At 53.2% G+C, this 21,596-nt stretch overlaps 2 protein-coding genes across 4 annotated transcripts; both read right to left on the bottom strand.

Moving 5' to 3' along the window:
- Window positions 1–1,606: 1,606 nt before the first annotated feature.
- Window positions 1,607–10,953, bottom strand: DHX58 (DExH-box helicase 58). Of its 2 annotated transcripts, XM_081271385.1 has the most exons (13): window positions 10,861–10,953; window positions 10,598–10,766; window positions 10,207–10,408; window positions 9,693–9,883; window positions 8,504–8,620; window positions 7,806–7,932; window positions 7,489–7,680; window positions 6,452–6,705; window positions 5,767–5,916; window positions 4,945–5,106; window positions 3,872–4,062; window positions 2,410–2,506; window positions 1,607–2,120 (listed from the first exon to the last, which is right to left on the bottom strand). In XM_081271385.1, the coding sequence occupies exons 2-13, from the start codon at window positions 10,763–10,765 to the stop codon at window positions 1,935–1,937; spliced, it is 2,037 nt and encodes a 678-aa protein (XP_081127511.1). In that variant the 5' UTR covers window position 10,766; window positions 10,861–10,953; the 3' UTR covers window positions 1,607–1,934. The 2 variants fall into 2 exon arrangements, with proteins under 2 accessions (XP_081127511.1, XP_081127512.1); XM_081271386.1 differs by having other exon boundaries at window positions 10,598–10,933.
- A 2,695-nt stretch (window positions 10,954–13,648) lies between these two features.
- KAT2A (lysine acetyltransferase 2A) lies at window positions 13,649–21,248 on the bottom strand. Of its 2 annotated transcripts, none has more exons than XM_081271345.1 (18): window positions 20,839–21,215; window positions 20,577–20,700; window positions 20,092–20,237; window positions 19,889–19,978; window positions 19,423–19,604; window positions 19,146–19,337; window positions 18,145–18,251; window positions 17,837–17,947; window positions 17,612–17,751; window positions 17,318–17,526; window positions 16,958–17,084; window positions 15,771–15,881; window positions 15,236–15,379; window positions 14,854–14,968; window positions 14,725–14,761; window positions 14,580–14,643; window positions 14,361–14,445; window positions 13,649–14,247 (listed from the first exon to the last, which is right to left on the bottom strand). In XM_081271345.1, exons 1-18 carry the CDS (start codon window positions 21,175–21,177, stop codon window positions 14,054–14,056), a joined length of 2,517 nt encoding a protein of 838 aa, XP_081127471.1. In that variant the 5' UTR covers window positions 21,178–21,215; the 3' UTR covers window positions 13,649–14,053. The 2 variants fall into 2 exon arrangements, with proteins under 2 accessions (XP_081127471.1, XP_081127472.1); XM_081271346.1 differs by having other exon boundaries at window positions 13,650–14,247; window positions 17,612–17,748; window positions 20,839–21,248.
- Window positions 21,249–21,596: the final 348 nt, after the last annotated feature.

Raw genomic sequence — 21,596 nt, 5'->3', positions numbered from 1 at the left:
TCGCTAATTTTATTGACCTGTAAAAGGCACGTTGCTGGCAGGGGATAATAACTCAAGGCACAGTGGGGAGCGGATGGGCAGAAGGGACCCAGGAGGCAGAGTTGGGACTGAAGGGAGGAAGGGGGGACTCCTGGAGAGGAAGAGGGGCCCGGGGAAAGAGAGGTACACTCTCTGGAGTGGATGGAGGCCCAAAAGACTGGGACTGAAATTTCAGTCCTCGATCAGAAAAAAAAAAAAAATGTTAGGAGAGGAAGAGTGCATTATTTTTCATCTGAGGCAAGACCAAGGAAAAAGCAGGAGGGAATCAGGTTAGATGGCAGGAAGGACCATCATCCTGCTGTCACATCTCTGCTCTAGTCTCCTCCCTTCCTCTGAAGGTGACTCCTGCCTGCTGGGCCTCTTACTACAGAAATAGCCCTTTCCCTGAAGAATCAACCTAGATCTTGCCTTTTTTTTTTTCTTATTATTAAAATGAGAACAAAAAAATTTAGGTCTTTGTAATTGCCCCCACCCCCATAATTACCTGAGCCCACCTCTTACATCCTGGATCTCTACCTTTCCCCAGTCAGGGGGAAGATGACCTGAGGGTTAAGGGAGGGAGGAGGGTATTAGGGTTGAATCTGTTAGGGGTTAGAGGAGGAGGAGGAAGGCCTCACCTACTTGATAGGCCTCGACTTGAGACTGTTTTGTCTCCCCTTCACCCAAAAGCTGGGGATCCAACTCAGGGCCTTGCATGTGCTAGGCAAGTGCTCCACCATTGACCTATACCCCCAGGCCCTTAAATTTAGATAATTGATGCTGTTCTGAATGAGTCTATATGATACCCATTAAAGGACTTTTTAACATTAAACATTACCAACAAGCAGATCAGTGTGTGTGTGGGGGGGGGGTAGGAGGAAGCATTATAATGGGGAATGAGGACACTTTGAGGGTGATAGCTATGTTCAGTATTTTTTTTTTTTTTTTTTTTTTTGGTAATGGGGTCCAACCCAGGGATGCTTTATCACTGAGCAACATGGCAAACTCTTAATTTTTTTGAGACAGGTTCTCATTCAGTTGCTGAGGCTGACCTCCAACTTGTGATCCTCTTATCTCAGTCTCCCAAGTCATCAGGATTACATCCAAGCACCACCATGCCCAGCTATGTTCCTATCTTGATTGTAGAGCAACATGTTAAAACAGAAAATCGCATATTCTAAATACATGCAGTTTGTTTCCTATCTATTATACCTTAACCAAGTTAATTTTAAAATCCACACATGGCTGGGAGCAGTGGTGCCCACCTGGATTCTTAGCAGCTTCAGATACTGAGGCAGGAGGATCATGAGTTCAAAGCCAGCCTCAGCAACTTAGTGAGGACCTAAGCAACTAAGCAAAACTCTGACTCTAAAACATAAAAAAGGGCTGGGGATGTGGCTTAGTAGTAAAGCACCCCTGGATTCAATCCATGGTACCAAAATAAAATACTACACATTTCTACCCATTTTTCCATTTTATTTTTAACTTTATGAGGAACCCCAAGAAAACAAATGGCTTTGGCAGGAAAGAAAAGTTATTCCTAGTACAGTATGGCAATTCTCCTGCCTCAATTTCCCCAACTCCATCCAGTGCAAATGTGTGAGAGTGTGGGGGGGGGAGGAAGAGGGGGGGGGAGAGAGAGACAGAGAGAGAGAGACAGAGAGAGACACAGAAAGGGCGAGTATATGTGGGTCCATGGGCCTGGGGCTGAGCTGTGGCCTTCCAGTTGCTTCTTTATTGGATTTGAAGACAACAAGGGTGCCCAAGGGTTCTTTTGTAGCTGGTCAGCACAGTGCCTAGGGCTGGTGACTCAGGAAGGAGAGGCTTGGACCAAGGGTTTTCCCAGAGAAAGATGATGGCTGTTGTGGACTCTACTGCCCCCTGCAGTTTGAGTCAGACATTGCAGGATGAGGTAGTCATTCCAGGGAAAGATCAGACAGGCCCTGGGCACAGTCTTGCAGGATGTTGAAGTCAGCCACTGGGAAGGGCACTCGGGACCATTTTTTGGCCTGGATCCGCCCTCGGGGGGTCTCCAGCAGCATGCTGCGGATTCTGAGTGCTGGTAGATTCACGGACTTGTAGATCATCTGCAGACCCCAAACCTGGGGGTGGGACAGAGTGCAGGATCTGGTCTCTTGCCTCAGATTGGGCTCCTCTCCTCAAGGTAGAATTCTGTGTTAGTCCTGCCTCCCACTCGAGATTGGGAGTTAGCACCCTCATCAAAATGTGGGCTCCAGACCACCTTCCTCAGACTGGGAGCTTCTGGGGCAGGGCTGGCTCCCTCTTCCTAATGAAGGTTCCCTGGGGGCAGACCCTAGGCCTTCTCCCACATGAGGGCTTTTGCAGAAGGGCTCAGAGCTCTGGGGACTGGGACATGGCCCAGGCACTTACCTCACCACAGTTCCTGCAGCTAATGGTACCCCCTGGTCTCCAGTCCTTAAAGACTCTGTCAATGACGACGGGCTCCCGGGAGACATTATAGTAGATCCTGAAGGGGAATGGGAATGGCCATAGCCCTTATGGACCCACTCTACCCAGACCTCATGCCCTCTAGTTGGCTGAGCTTCTGCCTCGGTCTTGGACATGCCTATCCAGAGGCACAGAATTCCCAGGGCCAGGAAATCTGATCTTCAATTAGCTCTGCCTGTGTGGCCTCATGCCATTCCCCTCCACCCATGTTCAGGCCTCAGCATCCCCTACCTGGAAAATTTCAAAGTCTGACGGATCTCTTCCTTCAATCCTTATTCCCGAACCCACCGACCCCCAAGGAAATATCTTCCCTGACATTCCCTTGCTCAGAATCCATCCAACACTCCTCACTGCCTCCTGGATAAAGCCTGGACTGTCCAGGCCCACCTTCAACATCCATCCACCATGGGCTGGTCCATGCTTTTTGAACCTCATCACTCATGTTCCCTTCCACTCAGGTCAACTGGAATTATTCCCATCCTGTGTCCCATCAGCTCTGTCCCTCTGATCTTGCCACATTCAAATCCAACCCATTTGAAAGGCTACCTCCTCCAAAGAGGGAACCTGTGTGAAGATCCTTGGCAGAGTGTCCTGGCATACAGCAGGCACCTAATGAATGGATGGAGGCTGGGGCAAGGTTACCCCCTAGGAGACAAAGGATGTGGGATGACTCAGGGACAACTGAGCCTCTCCTTCCTTTTTTTCCTTCTTTTTGAGCTTGGACCTTGATTGCCCAGGCTGGCCTTGAACTCTTGGGCTTAAGTGCTCCTCCTGCCTTAACCTCCAGAGGAGCTGAGACAACCGGTACACACTGCCATGCCTGAGAAGCCAGCCTCTCTTGTTGTCCTCAGAGTAGGTAGGGCCAGGGGGCCAGTTTGTGGACAGTCAACATGGGGCATGCATCCCAAACTCCAATTCTTGATCACAGTGGCCACGGAAGCTGGGCGAGTTGTTCAGTTTCTCTGGTCTCAATTTTCTCACTTGTAAAATGGGGTGAGGATAAACCTGTCTGACCAGAGTACTGTGAAAGCGCAAAACTAAGTAGGGAACAGTACAGCATGCCTGTAATCCTAGCTATAAGGGAGGTGGAGGCAGGAGGATTGCATGTTTGAGGCTAGCCTAAGCCATTTAGCAAGATCCTGCCTCAAAATTTTACAAAAATAAAAAGGTCTGGGAATGCATCTCATGGGGGTAAAGCACCCCTGGATTTGATCCCCATCACCACACATATATGCTAAAAAAAGAAAATGCAAAATCAGTACCAATTCAGTACTGATTAAAATGTTCTTTAACTCCTCAAGGCACTGTCTGGATAGAAGAGATTGGCAGTCCCCCATCCTACCTCCCTCCCTCCCTCCCTCCCATCCCCTTCCACAGGTCTTACGAGAAGTTGGGGTTCACATTGACGTGGTGGGTGCCCTCTACTTTCCGCAGGTCACTCCCATGGCCCACTGCCACCATACAGTTGATGCAGAGTAGTTGCACATGCTCCGCTGAAAACTGCCGCCTCTGACTCTCCTGTTGGGCGGCCCGGGCTGCTCGTTTGATCAGGGCTGCCTGCTGCAGATCCCGGATCTGGGAAGGGGATACCAGGGCATGGCTGGAGCCCATAAGACCTGACTCCAGGAATGCTCCAGGGGCCAAAGGACTCCTCAGATAATTTATACCCAGAAGGAACTTTCCTTAATCTTCCCAGGAGGTTTTGAAACCCTTTGAGAAAAATTTTATGGAGATGGGGGAAGAGTAGGTTTCATACTGAATCTCTGTCCCCTCTTTCTAGGATTTCATGCAAAGCTGTTTTGTTTGTTTTGGTTTTGGGGTACCAGGGATTGAACTCGGGCACTCAACCCTGAGCCACATCCCTAGCCCTATTTAGTATCTTATTTAGAGACAGGGTCTCACTGCGTTGCTTGGCACTTAAGTTGCTGAGGCTGGCTTTGAACTCGTGATCTTCCTGCCTCAACCTCCTGAGCAGCTGGTATTACAGGCACGTGCCACCACTCCTGGCCAAAGCTGCTTCTTGAATCTGTCAGGGGGCATCATTAATAATTATGCTGGGACAACAGGCACAAAGCAGGACCACTCTGGACAAGGCTGGATGAGGGTGATTTTGCCTCTGGAGAGCTGACACAGTCCCGATTCTGGGCTTGTCTTGCACATGTGCCTTCTCTTCCCCTACCCCGCCTGGTTCCAGAAGGACTCAGATATAGAAAGTGTCTAGTGGTAAGGGTAAATGAAAAGCCTCAGACATGGCCCTTTGGAGACAAGCACTGCCTTCCTAAGCAGCCCTGCCCCGACCCCTATCTTTTTCTAAAGGATCCAAACCTCCCCCTGGTGAGCAAGGCTAGCTGCCAAGGGAAAGGAACACACGGGGAGCGTGAGTGGGTACACAGACCTGCCAGGTGGAGGTTTGGATGGTTCAGAAACAGCCTGTCCCTCCCCAGACAGCCCACAGACCTTGGCCTGGTACTCGGCCTGGTCCATCCTCTGCACAGCTGCCACTGCCTGCTCCATCAGAGCCTCCAGCGCCTCATTGGTCAGCTCCCTCCGCAGTTCCCGACTGCCCTCTGTGGCCACAAATGAGTACAAGCTCTGACCAGCCCGGGCACGGCCCCTTGCCTGGGGAGGAGGAAGATGAGGAAGAAATCGGGAGGAGGAAGATGAGGAGGGGGGAGGAGGAAGATGGGGGAGGAGGGGAGGAGGAAGATGGGGAGGAGGGGAGGAGGAAGATGGGGAGGAGGGGAGGAGGAAGATGGGGAGGAGGAAGATGGGGAGGAGGGGAGGAGGAAGATGGGGAGGAGGGGAGGAGGAAGATGGGGAGGAGGGGAGGAGGAAGATGGGGAGGAGGAAGATGAGGAGGAGGAGAGGAGGAAGAGGGGGAGGAGGAGGAGAGGAGGAAGAGGGGGAGGGGGAGGAGGGGGAGGAGGGGGAGGAGGGGGAGGAGGGGGAGGAGGGGGGGGAGGGGGAGGAGGGGGAGGAGGGGGAGGAGGAAAATGGGGAGGAGGGGGAGAAGGAAAATGGGGAGGAGGAGGAGGAGGGTGAGGAGGGGGAGGAGGAGGATGAGGAGGAGGGGGAGGAGGAGGATGAGGAGAAGGGGGAGGAGGAGGAGGAGGAGGAGGGGGAGGAAGATGACGGGGAGGAGGGGGAGGAAGATGACGGGGAGGAGGGGGAGGAAGATGATGGGGAGGAGGGAGAGGAAGATGATGGGAAGGAGGGGGAGGAGGGGGAGGAAGATGAGGGGCTCCTCTGAGGGCTGTGGAGGGGGAGGGCTTTGAGCACCTGGACCATGGAGATTTCATTGGTGAGGAGCCCATAACGCACAACCACATTGCAGTGGGCTATGTCCAATCCCTCCTCAGCCACGCTTGTGGCTACCAGAAGGTTCAGAGAGCCAAGTCGGAACTTCCGGATCACTTCTTGCTGGTCCCTCTGTGGGAAGGAGGACAAAGACTAGTGGGGTTAGGCCCTGCTACCTGCCAGAGCAGCCTCTCCGGGTACAGCCTCTCCGGGTACAGCCCTTTCACTATCTTGTTCTATTTCCCTAGGAATCTAGAGACCCACCTCTATCCCAATGCCCCAGGATCCTGCCTACCTTTCCAGATAACCATCCAATCTCTATCTCCCCTAAGAACCCCTAAAGGTCCCTGTTCTTCTACCCCAGAACTCCAGGCACTGTTTTCCCACAAGAAACCCCCAGATTCCCGTTCCCCTGCCCTAAGGAACTACATCACCTACCTGTTTCCCCATATGCCCCTAAACCCCTCTCCCTGCCCCAGGGACTCCCACATTGGGGGTACCTTCAGTGCCAGGGATCTCAGTGTTGGCTGCAGCTCTCTGCCTGGAGATATTCGAGATCCCTTTCCCTGATGGTCACCCTGCCCCCGTTATTCTGTGCTGAAGACCCTGCCCCACTTCTCCCCTAGGGAACCCTTGCAGCCCCAGCATCATTCTCCACAGCCCCCACCTGGGTCATGTGGGTGGTCTGGCTGCTGTTCCCAGCTCCAATCAGCAGCTGAGCCCTGATGTCCACTGACTGCAGGCCCGGCTGCTGCTGGAGCCAGAGCAGGAGGGAGTGAGCACTCTGGCGGGTTCGGGTAAAGATGATGCCACGGGGGTTGTCAGGGCTCCCGAACTGCTTCAGCAGAATCTGTTCGAGCATCTCTAGTTTTGGGTTCTTAGGGCCGTGAGTTGCCAATCGGGTCAGCATATCCTTGTGACCTGCAGAAAACCCCAAAACAGGGACACAGGGCTCAAGTCTGGGAAGAAGGGGATTGGGGAAGGGGGGATAGGGGAAGAGAGGGTTGGGGAGCTGGGGAAGGAGGGACTGAGGAACTGGGGAAGGGGGGAGTGAGGAAAATGGGGAAGGGGGGAGTGAGGAACTGGGGAAGGGGGGAGTGAGGAACTGGGGAAGGGGGGAGTGAGGAACTGGGGAAGGGGGGACTGGGGAAGGGGGTGCCCACAGAGATAGGACTGCAGAGCACAGGGGGGCTACAGGGAAGGACACTTGTTCCTACACATTGCATACTTAAAGGTGGCTGTCAGGCCCAACTCTCGAGACCAGTCCTTTGCTCACAGATCTCTGGCCAGCAGCCCTCCTAAACTCAGCTACAGAGTTGGTGGCTGGAGCCCCACCATGGAGGTTTTCAAGATGACCTCTGCTACCCAGATTGATTTGACCTTGGGTTTCTCGACTCCAGACTGTGCTGAGGCTTCCAACCTTAAATTTCACTCTGATGCTATGGTTTGCTTTCTCAGCCTAAAGGAAACACACACCCCAGAATTTCGGGTCCACTCCCAACTAACTGGTTCTTAAAATGTCTCAAAATATTAATTAAAAAAAACTATGTAAATTCTCATAAATGAGGAAATAGACCTGTCCTATCCATGGCCTTGGATTTTGGTTCGAAAAGAAGGGCCCCCAGCACCTTTCCAGCCCGTGTTGGCACCTGGGCCCTGGCAGGTCTCTGACCCCTGGTCCAGTTTTGAATCTCCATGCCTCACCATCGAACAGTGCCAGCAGCAAGCGCTCAGCACGCAGGATCTGGGTTTTGGTGGCACGTTCCCTGTGGTAGAAATCCTGCAGAGAGGTCAGGGCGTCCACTGCGCGGACAGTGTCATGGATGAGCAGTGCGTCGTTGTAGCGCCGCAGGTGAAGGGCATACACGCGTCGCTGCTGGAGCCCCGCCTCGGCAGCTGGGGAGAAGCGGTGCAAGGGCGGGCGCAGGGTCAGGGCTGCGGCTAAGCTCCGTCCCAAGCCCCCCACCCCCCCAGCCGGCCAATTGAGTAACATAGCCCTTCCCTCCAGCTGCGGGTCTCACCAGACTTGCTCAGCTCCACCACCTGCTGCTCATACATCTGCGTTCCAAAGTCCCGGCTCAACTCTGGCATCTCCAGGTAGTTGTGGATTTGATCCATGAGTTTCTTTAGCAAATCCCTAAATGGGTCCTGGCAAGAGGAGTGAGTGAAGGGACCCCCTTACACACTGGATGGGCACCCACTAGGGGATCCCCCTGGATTTCATCTGAGGGGTGAGCACTCCAGCGTCGGGGGCGGGGCTAGAGTGTGGAGCCCTGGCTGGGGGCTGGGACCAGGTTTCTGGATCCAGCTCCTGCTCTTTTACCTACTACGTACCCTTGTCCCCTGGTCTGGGCACAGTGATGCCTAGTCCTCGTCCAGCCCTATCATAGCAGACCCAGACAGTGTCTCTAATGAAAGAAAGAACTTGATACAACCTCATCACAAAGTGTTCCAGCTTCACAGCTTGCAGAGCAACCCACAGCATGCGTAGGGCTTTGATGATGGCCCCAGTGCCATCTGAGCCAATCCAAACAGTCGGCTGCTCGCACCTCTGTGGCCATGGGCTGTATATGCCTCATTGCACAGAAAGGATAAGTGGAGGTTCATAAGAGACCTGAAGTCCCAGAGCTAGTGAGGGTCTAGTCAATAATGCTCAAACCCAGGTTCCCTAACAGCACACATGACCCTATGCCCACTTGGTGCCCCTCCCCCCACATACCTGCCTGCGCCTGTGGCAGAGGTCGTACTGCTTGCATGTCTTTGGACTGTGCTCTTGCAGCTGGGAGCGGTATTTCTCAGGTGACATGATGCGCCATGTATCCAAGTTAGCACAGAGCTGGGGGCAACAGAGAAGGCTTCACTGGAAAAGGGAAGGTTCTATGGGGGCAGTGAGCCGAACTTTTGAGGCAGGATGGGTCCCAGCTGAAGATAGGAGAGCCTGAAGCAGGGTCATGGGGAGTTTCATTCTTCAACATGTGATTCACTTCCACAAATGTTTTGCTTGCCCTCTCTGCATTGCTAATATTCTAGGCACTGGGGACAGAAAGGAACTTAGGCTGGGATGGGAGAGATGGTTAATAAACAGTCAAAAGAATACTAAAATAAGAGTGTGTCAGTATTAATGAGCTCAGAAGAGACTAAAGCTGGATGATGTGATAGAGAGCATGGGGATGACCAAGGAAAACTATGAAGAAGGACATTAAAGTGTCCAGTGGCCAGGCATGGTGGCACACACCTGTAATCCTAGCTACCTGGAAGGCTGAGGCAGAAGAGTCACTAGTTTGGGGCCAGCCTCAGTAATTTAACAAGACTCTGTCTCAAAATAAAAAGAAAATAGGGCTGGGGATATAGCTCAGTTGGTAGAGTGCTTGCCTCACATGCACAAGGTCCTAGGTTCGATCCCCAGCACCACCAAAAAATAAATAAATGAAAAGGGCTGTGATTCAGTGGCAGAGTGCCCCAGAGGTCAACTCCAGGACAGGGTGGGGGTGAGGTATAGGTGTGGGGGAAGTTGCTGGGTGAATCAGAAGAAATCAGGTGGGGTCAGTTTAAGGAGATCACCATTCCTGGCAAAAAAGGATGGTTAAGTGCAGATGTCTGGAGATGAGACCGAATACAACATGTTCAAGATACAGAAGAAAAAAAAAAGTCAGTGTAGCTGTAGATTGCATGCAGGGGACAGCATGGGAACTGAGGTTGGAGAGGCAGGGGCTAGATCTGCACAGGGGACTTTCTAAGTGAGCTTAATCTAAATGTCATAAGAAGTCATTAGAGGCTGGACCTTGGGTGAGGAAGTTGGCCTGGACCCCACCACAGAGAGCCCGGGAGAGCTGCTGGGCATGGGGTACAGGCAGGCAGGAGGTCCTTGGTGGGTATGATGGTGGGAGGGCCACAGGGGTCAAGCTGACCTGTAGGATGTGGTCAATGGCCCCGCTGAGCTTGGAGGCCCCACCAGTGCCTGGGGAGGCTGTGAGACCCAGCACCTGGGGTAGGGGCCGTGCCCTCTGCAGCTTATGCTGTAGGTACCGGCTGAGGATGTTGTTGTAGATGGTATCCTTGTGTGTGTGGTGACACTCATCCACCACAATCAAGGAGAAGGCTGAGGGCACAAGAGGGAAAGCTGGGACTTAGGTTTGCACAACCTTTCCTACAATAAGCTTTGTTTCATGAAGCTCCCCCACCCATCTGAGAACTCCTTCCCTTCACAACATGCAGCCAATTTACCTCCCAATTTACAGATTAGTAAACCAAGGCTCAGCTGGGGAAAGGAACGTGCCCAAGATCCTGCAACGCAGCCAGGTCTGTTTCCACTAGTATAGGTGGGGTTTGGCGAATGCGAACTTACACCCCCCTAAAAAAACTCCCGGTATCTGACTCAAGAACAGCTCAGGTGTATGCCCTTTCCCATGCCCACAGTCTTACCTGTGAGTTCCACGTGCTCCTCCTCCTCAGGGCTGGTCAGTGCAATCTGTAGCAGCTCAGCTGTACAGATGACCAGGTCATAGCTTCGGGCCATGTGGCCAAAGCCAGCTCGTGGCCCCATGTCCCCACTCAGGGTTGTCATGGTCCAGCGTCCATCTAGCATGCGACTGAACTCCTCAGCATGCTGGGTTACCAGATGCACCTGGGTGTGGGGGAGAAAGAGAAAGGTGGATCAGCAGCCTGGGGAGTGGGTGAGAGGAAAGGTGACCCTCATGACATGGCTGGGTCCTGGACGAGGGTGAAAAAAACAGGTGAGCTTCGGGGCCACAGCAGCTCTGGAGAGGACCACAAATTGCCTGAGACCCCACTGCAGGGAGGGTGGATCACTTACCCTGTTGACTAGCACCACAACCTTGGCTCCATCCACAGTCTCTAGATGCCTCTTGGCCACATAAGCAGCTGCCCGGGTCTTCCCGGAGCCAGTGGGCAGCCATATGATGATGTTCTTGCCCTCCAGAGCGGGCTTGATCACTTCCCACTGGTAAGGTCGCAGCTCCATTCTGGAATGGAATGGTGCTCAGATTCCCTGGCTCCCAACCTCACAGGACTCTATTCCATTTGTGGAAGGTGGAGCAAGGTACCCTCAGAACCCACCTAGAAGCTGCTCTGGCCAAGAGGGGAGAGGCCAGAGTAACACAGCCTACCCGGGATCCCAGCCCAGCCTGGTTCTCTGGGCAGCCCTGGAAAGCCCCTTTCAGAATCAGAGAAACTGAAACTGAAACTGAGGGGAGGAGCCAGACCATTTGAAGCCCAGCCCAATCCCTACCTCGGGGGAAAGAATTTGGTGCACCTGGGGCAGAGATAGAAAAGTTACTGACAGCTGAGCAACGAAGCCCATGCCTATAATCCCAGCAACTCTGGAGGCTAAGGCAGGAGGATCTCGAGTTCAAAGCCAGCCTCAGCAATTTATTGAGGTTCTAAGCAATTTAGCCAGACGGTTTTAAAATAAAAAGAGTTGGGGGTGCTGGGGTTGTGGCTCAGTGGTAGAGCACTTGCCTGGCATGTGTAAGGCACTTGGATTGATTCTCAGCACCACACAAAAATAAATGTGTTGTGTCCTACTACCAAAAAAAAGGGGGGGGGGCTGGGAATGTGGCTTAGTGATTAAGCGCCTTTGTGTTCAATCCCTGGTACCCCCCCCCCAAAAAAAATGTTACTAACAGGAAGGCCTTTTCATTGCTCCTGTGACTTTTTTTTTAACTTTTTTTTTTTTTTTTTGGAGAGAGAGAAGTTTTAATATTTATTTTTTAGTTCTCGGCGGACACAACATCTTTGTTGGTATGTGGTGTTGAGGATCGAACCCGGGCCACACGCATGCCAGGCAAGCAGGCTACCGCTTGAGCCACATCACCAGCCCCACTCCTGTGACTTTTTTATATGTATATTTTTAGTTATAGGTGGACACAATGTCTTTATTTTACTTTATGAGGTGTTGAGGATCCAACCCAATGCCTCACACATGCTAGGCGAGCGCTCTACCACTGAGCCACATCCCCATCCCACTCCTGTGAACTAACGTGTTGTAGGGACAAACGAGGCAAGGCACCGAAGATAGTAGGAAACAGTTTTATTTGGCTGCAGCCAGGTTCAGAGGGCACAGCTTTTGCTGTAATCAATCAATCCCCTGAACCCCAGGTAGTTTTAGTTATATACCCAGCATGTAAGGGGAGGGGCTCAGAAGTTCAGTCTGCAAAAGTTCACATAAAAGCAGCTTTTTCTTTCACTGTTTGGGCAAGTTAACCCATCAATGACAACACCTGAAAAGAGGAGAGCTTCTTCTCCCCTTTTCTTCCTCTGCCAGCTGTTACCATGGAGACTAATTGGTAACTTATCTTAAAAATGTAGACATCTGGGTTGGGGATATAGCTCAGTTGGTAGAGTGCTTGCCTTGCATGCACAAGGCCCTGGGTTCAATCCCCAGCACCACAAAAAAAAAAATAAATAAATAAAATAAATGTGGACATCTCAGGACTGGGTTTGTTACTCAGTGGTAGAGCACTTGCCTAGCATGTGTGAGGCAGTGGATTCGATTCTCAGCACCGCATATAAAAATAAACAATTGAAATAAAGGTCCATCAACATCTAATAAAAAAAAAATTTAGACAACTCTGTGAAGCCCAGCTCAAGGCCAGAGGCCTTATTTGCACATTTCTACAAACTACCATACTGGATACGTTTGGGAAAAACTTTTAAGAGGGTGTCCAGCACCTGGAGTACTGGTATCTTCCTGGCCAGTGGCCAAGTAAAACAGGACAACCCGAAAAATAGAAAGTTTATTTACATTGAATTCTTTTGCAGACTCTTTTGCTGATAGTTCTAAAATCAGCCATGGTGAAGATTTCCAGTTAAGACTTTTCTGTGGAGAAAGGGGGTGCCACTACATACCCTCTGCCCTGCCCCTTTTGTTCCATACTGGGGATTTAACCCAGGGATGCTTTACCACTGAGTCACATCCCTGTCCTTTTTATTGAGACAGGGTTTCTCTTTTTTTCTGGAGACAGGATCTCACTAAGTTGCTGAGGTTGGTCTTGAACTTATTGTGATCCTCCTGCCTCAGCCTCCTGAATTGCTGGGATTACAGGTGTGTGCCAGCCCTCTGCCATTTTGCAGCCAGCAGTATCATGTGTTCTGAACTCTGCTGTCCCTGGCATGTGGACCAGGAACAATCTGGAGTGGGGAAAAGAGGGGCTTCAGCCAGGCAGGTGGAGCATAGGACTAGGCTGGGGATGAGTGGTTACAGTTTGCAAGAGGGTATTGGAGGAGCAAACGTCAACATTGAAAGGCCAAGGCTCCTCATCGGAGATCAAAACGCACACACAGATAGCAGTGACAAAGATGAAGCGCTTTATTTCGAACTGCTGCTAGCTTATATAGAAAGTAAAAGTCAGTTATCTTAGACCAGGAAGCTTCCGGGGCCAATCATAGTAAAGGTCAGGTCATCACCTACAGTGCATGCACGTCCGCCCTGCATAAGATTCCTGGAGATCACAACTGTTCAGAGGACGGAAGACGGAAGGACCAAGTAGTGAATTTTCAAAACAACTTGTTATCCGCCCACTGGTAATCTGCCCACCACCATATTGCATTAGGGGCTTCTTATCTGAAAGGCCCGGGGAATTCTAGCCGCCGCCATGTTTGAAAGGCCCGGGGAGTTTTCAGGGAAACTCCCAACAAACATGCTAATTCTGGAAACTTTTATATTATACACCAAAGAAACAATCACACAAATAGAGAGAAAAAAGGTGTTTAAAAAAAAAAAAAAAAGCTTTATTATTCCCTCCAAGGATTTAACGCCAGGGAATGAATGGTCCCCATGCCCCCCTTCCAGGGGACAGACTGACAGAACAATGCAGGGTGAGCCACAGCCCCTCCAGAAGGGTCTGAACTTCCAACCTCTGAAGCCCACTCTGAAGCTACAATTAGCAGTCCTGGTCCTTGAGGAAAACAGCCAACTGGGCCAGGCCCAGGCCTCCATGCCTCCACAGCTCTGCGGGGAGCAGGTCTGGGGGCCATTAGCTGGGCAGAGTTCATCTTCTGGCCACCAGCCCCTCTCTGGGGGTGGGGCCCTCAGGAGCCATCTCCCAGGGTCAGACACAATCAGGGCTGGGACGGAGCTGCAGGCTTGGGGTAGTGCCTGAGGGCAGAAAGGCCTGCAGGATCAGGCACTGGAGGGTCCCCGGCTGGAGTGTCTTCAGCTGAGTCAGGGAGCTGGGCAGGGCAGCCCAAGGGATCAGATGAGAATCCGATGGAGACACAGCAGGCCACAGCTGCAGTCCAAACGCAGGGCCTACTTGTCGATGAGTCCTCCTTCCTTAAGCTTGAAGTAGAAGAACTTCTCCAGCGCACTGGCACAGCGACAATACTCGCTGTCGGGGGGGTTGTACTCGCGGCAGTTGGCGATCACCCGCTGCAGGTCGGCCACAAAGAGCTTTCGGGTCACGTAGTAGCGGCTGCGCAGCCGCTCTGTCATGGTCTTCAGGTCTGGATGGCAGCAGAGAGGGCATACCTTTAACAGGCTGAGGACAGTGGCTGGGGCTGTTCCCCAGGGCTGATCTGGGGGCCGAAGTAGAAGGGAAGAAATGGAGGGTCCTCACCAATGGGGAAGCGAATGACCTCGTAGTAGTCCGGGGCCTCTGACTTCTTCACAGGCTCCATGAAGGGCCAGGCACTGGGGTGTGACTAGAGAGAAGAGGTGAGCTGGGGACCTGCCCACTGTTACCTTGCCCAACCCGAGACTGCCACCCAGTATACACTGAATCATGAAGTTGCAGCCACTGGTGCAGCGACCCCAGAAGGGAACCTGGTCTTCCTACCTTGATTTGGGCCAGCAGGTTTTTGAGGGTTGTGTACAGCTGGTCAGGGTCCTTCAGCTCCTTGCTGGGATGGGAGATGCCAAGTCTGAGGCTCTGAGTCCTTCTGCGCACCCCCCAATACCCACTCCCTCCACAAAAGACTCACCCCTTCTCCTTCCCCAATGGCTTCCAGCCTGTTTCTCCTGCAAAGTAGGGCGTGAGAGAACATTCCTAAGAATGCCTGTCCATACCCCAAGCCGTACACCCTCCCACCCCGAGTCAGGACCCTACTCACGAATGCCGGGGACACTCTCCACAGGGATCTGCCTCACACCCTCCTTAAAGCAGCTGAGCCCAGGGTAGACCTTGCGGATCTGGGCCTGTTTGCGCTCGATCAACTTCTTGATGATCTAAGGGAAAAAAAGAGTGTGAGGGGCCAACTCCAGCCCTAGACACCCACCACCATTCCCATGGCTGTGGTCAGAGCCCCAATACGAAAAGCCAGGCTGTACTGCCCCCGAATCCAGTACCTCCCAACTTCCCCTGAGAGGCAGGACAAGAACCAAGACCTGGACTGTCCCCATCTCACACGTATCTACACATGGTATAGGTACACATGTGCCCAACCCACCCCATGTGTGCTCATGAAAAGTCCCACGGATGTGCATGCACACCACCTCTTTCTGCTTCTTGATGATGTGGGACAGCTCCGTGTAGGGGATCCGGGGGTTCAGCTCACACTCCATCAGTGTTGCTCCCTCATAGTCCTTGATGTAGCCTAGGTAGCGGCTCTTGGGCACCTTGATGTCCTTGGAGAAGCCCTAGAGGGTGGACAGGTAAGACCCAATCTATCAGCAAGTACTCCCCAACTTTCACTGCCTCCCCCAAGAGCACCTGAGGGACAATGTGTGCCCGGTCTCCTCTCTTGTTCCTGAACCTCCCAAAGGCACTGTGAGGGCTCAGTGTGGCTCCAGAAAGGTTCCAGCTTGGCCGCTCCTTCCCAACCCCCAAGAGCCTCGCAATTCTGGCATGCCCCATTGGCCCCTGTTCCCCCCTAGGGCAGCAGCAGGAGGAAGGAAGACAGGTAGGAAGGCCTTTCTCCAAATGCCAGGTAGGACAGGGACAAAGGGACTTGGCTTCCTCCACAGCAAGGGGCTAGACAGAGTAACCCCTGGCCCTAGGCAGTGTGGGTAGACGTGGGGAAGGCCTTACCTGCTTTTTGAAGTAGCCAATGGCGTACTCATCAGCGTAGGTGAGGAAGTAGAGGATGCTGTGCTTGATGTGATACTCCTTCAGGTGGTTCATCAGGTGAGTGCCATAGCCCTGAGGGGAGGTGGGGAGGGCCCAGTGCTGAAGATGCCTCCCCACCACCTCTAGTGATAGAGATGAAAGGCATCTTGGGAAGGAGGTGGACAGCCAGGGATCCAAGGCAGGAAGGAGGAAAGGTGGATGGCAGAGGATAGGGCATTTGTGGGGAGATAAGAAGGTCGCTGGATTTCCAGGCCCCGTGCTAACTTCACAGACAGACTCTCCAGTCAGCCCCTGACGGGCATTATCATCTCCATTTTACAAAAGACAAGACCAAAACACAGCTATACCAGGAAATGCATTTGAGGTCAATTAGCCAGATGCAGAAGGGCCAGGATCCAAAACCGACATAGCCTGATTTTCAGTCTCTGGGCCTTAGAATGGTAGGGAAGAAGGGAAGTCACAGGGGCCTGTTCATCAAAGCATTTGAATCTTGAGAAGACAATGTCTCCCACACATCAGGATCACGAACATCTAGGTCACATGAAACACAAGAACGAGGGACCCTACAAGTGGGTCTATTGTGATAATTAAAAGATAGAAACCAGGGCTATCTGTGGAGCTACCGTAAATTATTAATTCCCCACAGTAAGTAAATGTTCTCGTGATGAAGAAAAACAGGTTCACTTAAAAAGCACTGATGGGGCTGGGGTTGTGGCTCAGTGGTAGAGCACCCACCTGGCATGTGCGAGGCCCTGAGCTCGATCCTCAGCACCACATATAAATAAAATAAAGGTATTGTGTCAACAACAACTAAAAAATATTAAAAAAAAAAAAAAAAAAAAAAGCACTGATGGCTAGGAGTGGAGCTCAGTGGTAGAGCGTCTGGCTACCACGCATGTGGTCCTGGATTTAGGCTGAATCCCTGGATCACCTTCAGCTTTGGGAAAAAAAAAAAAAGTGTTGCTGATCCCTGGGCTCAATTTGTCAACAGGTGTGGCCTTACAATGTACAATTACCAAGGTACCGCTGCCACCTTGTGGGTATGTGAGGAACTGTCTGGCCACTAAGGGGCTGAGGCTGCTGCAGCACACCTATCCTGTCCTAAGCAGGCAGCGGGGTGAGGCTGGGATCAGGGGCACTGTCCTCACCTTGACCTGTTCATTTGAAGTGACAGCACAGAAGACAATCTCTGTGAAGCCCTGGGTGGGAAACATTCGGAAGCAGATTCCACCGATGACCCGCCCATCTTTGATCAAAGCCAGAGTCTTGTGCTTCCTAAGAAGAAAGGGGGCATGTCACAGTCCCTACCTGTCCCCTAGTGCTCCTTAGCTCCCCACAGCCCCAGAGGACTGAACTGTGGTCAGGGATAGGAACTTGGGAGCAATAATTTTCAAAGGCTGGGCCTCAGAATTGGGAAGGTGCCCCCCAATTTTGAGGAGTGGGAAACCAAGGAGTAGAGGCTCTCGTGTGTGGTGCCCCGGGGGGGTAGGGGCCACCCAGGGACGCACGGGTCAAAGACGAGGCGGGCGATATACTCCTTGGGCATGCGTGGCAACTGGTGGGAGAAGACATTCTGCAGCCCCACAAGCCAAAGCAACACCCTCCGATTGGCCTTTGGTGTCAGCGAGTTGCCGATGACATGGAACTCGATGATGCCGCGGCGCTCCTCCAGGCGGGCTGTCTCATCCCGGGCTGCATTGGCTGACAGCAGGCTTGTCTAGATAGAGCAGGGGAGGTGAGCAAGGGCCTCAGGTGGGGTGAGGGCTCCCTTCTCCCACTGGACAATAGGCTGGGCTGCTCACCTCAGGCCCCAGCATGGCGGCAGGGTCAGTGATGGTCAGCATGACCTCGTTGACCAGCTCCATGGGGATATCGCCCATCACACGGAGTCGCTTGGCATCCTCAAGTGTCAGGTTCTCTGGAAGCTTCCTCTTCTCACCTGCTGAGGAGGCTGGCAAGGTCACCCAGAGACAGAAAGGCTGAAGGAAAGGTGAGAAAAGGTCAGAGGCCAGGGGTCAAGTACGCACCTGGCATGGGCTCGGCCCCTGCGGAATCCAGACTCAGGGAGCTGTTGCTGCCCCCGCCCATGGTGGGGCTGAAGATGGGGGTGCTGGGAACAACTGCTGCACTGACTGTAGCTGAGAGAGAGAAAATATCAGGGACAGGGAGTAAGTGTTGGCAGGTCCCTCAAAAGAATCCAAGCCCTCTCGGACCCAGCCAAGCCTGCCCACATTTTCCCACTGCTGCCATTCCCAGTTCTTTTACCCCACAGGAGGAGGGAGGGGCGCTTCTTTCAGCCAAGCAGAGACCCCGCAGAGCCTATTGTGCCACATACCTGGCCGGGGAACCAACTGTGTCCCTTCTGAAGGTGGCATGGTGAAGCCTGACTCCCAGATAGGAGAGTTTGCCCCGTAGATCTCCTCCTCAAGCATGGACAGGAATCTGTGCAGAGGGTATAGACTGTCCCACAACTCTGTCCTCCAGCTCTGCTGCAGTCTGGGTCAGGCTCCAGAGGGACTGGAGGCCAGCCAGACAAACCTGCTCTCAGGGGGCTGGGAGCCTGAGAGAGAAGACAGCCTCCGCCCTCTGGGAAGCCCTAGTTGGAAGGGGGAGAAACAGCCCCCTGCTTCCTCTAATTGAAGGTAAGAGGACAGGACACACCCAGGGCTGGGATCGGAGATCCAGTTTTGCCATGATGGGCAGCACAGGGAGACAGGGTCTGAGCTGATGCCATCCATGCTGTGTGGTCAGGCAGGGCACCAAGTCACCCGAGTCCCCTCACTCCCCTTAATATCAAAATGAGCTGAGAATCCACCCCATCTTGCCACCTCCTGTTCCCACCTGGTGGCAGGAGGGGCACTAGAGGGCCAGGATTAGTCAGCAAAGACTTTTTGAACAGAAGAGCTACAAGCCAGGTTAAAAAGGGAGGAAGGTGTGGCGGAACTGAGGTAAGTTTACAGAAATGACTAGAATAGAGGTGGGAACTGGTTTCACCTCATGCATAAACTCTGGTTTCTTGCAATGCTGTGGTGGTAAGGATTCTGAGGCTGTGTCCAGGCTCCCATGGGAAACAATTAGTAACATCTACAAGGGGTGTGGGAGGGGGTAGCGTTAGCTCGGGCCATGTACCTGCCATCCCCAGACTAGTACGTGCAAAGGCAAATACTAGCAAGTTGCTTCTGGGCCATGGGCAAGTCTGCCAGGTAGACACCCAGATCCCAGAAGGCCCATGGAGGGAGAGGAGGGAGCAATCCAGGAAGCCTTCCTGGAAAAAAGGGGACAACAGCGAGGATGTGAACTTGGGGCAAAACCCCAACAGGCCAGACTGAGCCTTACTTGGGAAAGTGAGTAAGGATGAGGGTCCTCTTCTCAGGCACCAGCTTGTCCTTTTCTACTCGGAACTTTTCCAGCAGCTGCCGGCGAGTAACAGTGAAAATGGACCGTAGAAGGCTTCGTCCAAAGACGTGGGTAGTCTCATAGCGGGGGAGGCTATCGCAGCTCTGGGGAACATGGCAGTAACACAGCCATCTGGAGGCAGAGGGTTGGCAGGTGAGGGTGGAAACCACTGAACCTGGTTCACAAGCCTCCCCCATGAGTGGCTGGCTGGACCTACCTGGTGTAATTGACCTTGTAGGTAGCCACATCCTCTGACTGGGACCTCTGCCGAAACTGGGCAGGTGTCTCAAGCTTCCAGTAGTTAAGGCAGAGCAGGAACATCTTTGAGAGCTCGAACATTGTCTGCCGCTCTCGGGGAGCCAGGTGACTAAACTTGTACTGCACAAAGTTCAGCACACCCTGAGAAGGAGGGTAGGGAAGGAGGCATGATCAGCCAGCAGGGGCTTTTCACCCAAATAAAGACGCTCCAGGAGGGTAGGGACAAGGCTCCTCTCACTCTGGGACTCTCTGTGAAGAGACACTATGCCCCTCCCCATCCCCATGCCCATGCTGAGGTTAGCACAGGACATACTCCTCTATGAACCTCTCCCCTGTTCTTGGCTTGAGGAAGACAGAGGGCATCAGAGGTTCCCCACTCCTCCAAGCTGCCCCAAATTCTCCTCTTACCACCTTCCCCGTCCCACCTGTTCAATGTTAGGCTTCTCAAAAGGAGGGCTGCCCAAGGACCCCTCCACAACAGGCCGGGTCATCTGTAGAATGCATTTCCGCAGGAGCTGGAGGGGAGAGAAAAAGAGGAGTAGAGGACAGCAGAGCTCAAAGCTGTGGACCCTCCCCCACACAAATGGGTCACCTCCTTGATTCACACCTTCATTCCCTGAAAGCTCACCTTGAAGAGGTAGAAATAAACCTGCTTGGTGTCTGTGTCTTCCTCCTTGTGAACAGACATGAACAGATTCTCCACATCCACCACCATCCCCAGCAGTCGATTAATCTCATCCTCTGACACATTCTCCAAGTGGGATACATGGTCAGCTTCAAAATGGACAGGTGATGGAGTTGGGAAAAATGTACAGAAATCAACTGGGTTTCCTGCACTTTTTCCCAACCAGCCATGATACACCCTATTCCCTCTACCCAGTGTGACCAACATTGAAACCGAATGCCCTTATATTAGTATTTGGATGGTCCCTGCCTCTTCTTGTCTGGTAGATTTCTTTTCTCCTTTCTTGGAGCATACACACCTCTAACCTAATCTCTCTTGAGGTGGGATCTCTGGTTTTTCTAAGAGGCTTTGTAGCTTTTAAGTCACCTGTCCAAACAGGATCCAGAACTTGCCCTCCACCCCAGCTCCAAGGGCGATGCCTGCCTTACCTAAGGGGTGCTCACAGCTGCGGCAAAGCTCGCTCAGGTTGGCAGCTGGCTGCTGCAGGTCCATGCGGGGTGCGGTGGGGGGCTTGGGGTTTTTCCAGCCATTACACTTACAGGTTTCATTGGCCTGGAGGCAGAAGGTTCAGATGTATGACGCTTTACCCGTGGAGCTGGGGCCGCTCGGTATCCAGAGCTTTACCCCCATTTCCACCGGAGCCCAGGGATGCCCCAAGCCCCGCCCATTCGCAGTAGGCCCCGCCCCCACCTTGCAAGCCGAGAAGACCCCTAGCTTCTCAAGCTTCTTGGCACGCGGCAGACCCCGGACTTGCGCCTTCCTCTGGCTGGCGCGCTGCTGCTGGCTCAGGCCAGGTCGAGCCGGATCCCCCCCGCTCCCAGTTCCTCCACTTCCCACCCCGGGCCCCCCAGTCCCTGTGCTCCCAGCTGGGGCTGCAGCTGGAGCGGGGGCTGGTGCCGGAGTGGGAGCCGGAGTCGGGACTGAAGCGGGGCTGGGCGCAGGAGTCGGAGTTGGGGCAGGGGCTGGGGAATGAAGGGCCCGGGGCTGTGCGGCCGTGGCCGGGGTCGGGGCCTGGGAAGGTTCCGCCATGGCCTCCCCAGCAGCGGAGCGGCGCAGCGCTCCCAGCCCTAGGGCCGCATGGGCAACCCGCACGCTGTGCGCAGGCGTCGCTGCACCGGCGCACGTTGGGAGTTGTAGTTTTGCTCCGCCGCTCCCCACTGCCTCTGCTTTCCAGACTTTTCTGTCTTGTCTTTTGGTCCAGGACAACCACGTGAGGCCCCAGCGAACACCCCATTTTGGCCGCTCCTCACTTGTAATTTTTCTTGAAGCTATATGGGTAGTCACGATTGCTCTCTTCTTGGGGACAAGGAGCATTCCAGAACACAGGCACCTGTTTGGGTGACTTGTGGATTCTGCCCCTCCCAAGCCCACAGGTTTGGGCCAGGTCGGGCCACCCACTACCACCACGGTCACCTCCAGCACCACCACCCAGCTCCCGTCAAAAGATC

This window comes from Spermophilus citellus, assembly GCF_964194105.1.
Source record: "Spermophilus citellus genome assembly, chromosome: 17".
Lineage (NCBI taxonomy): Eukaryota > Metazoa > Chordata > Mammalia > Rodentia > Sciuridae > Spermophilus > Spermophilus citellus.
This window is presented reverse-complemented; position numbering and strand designations above follow the sequence as displayed.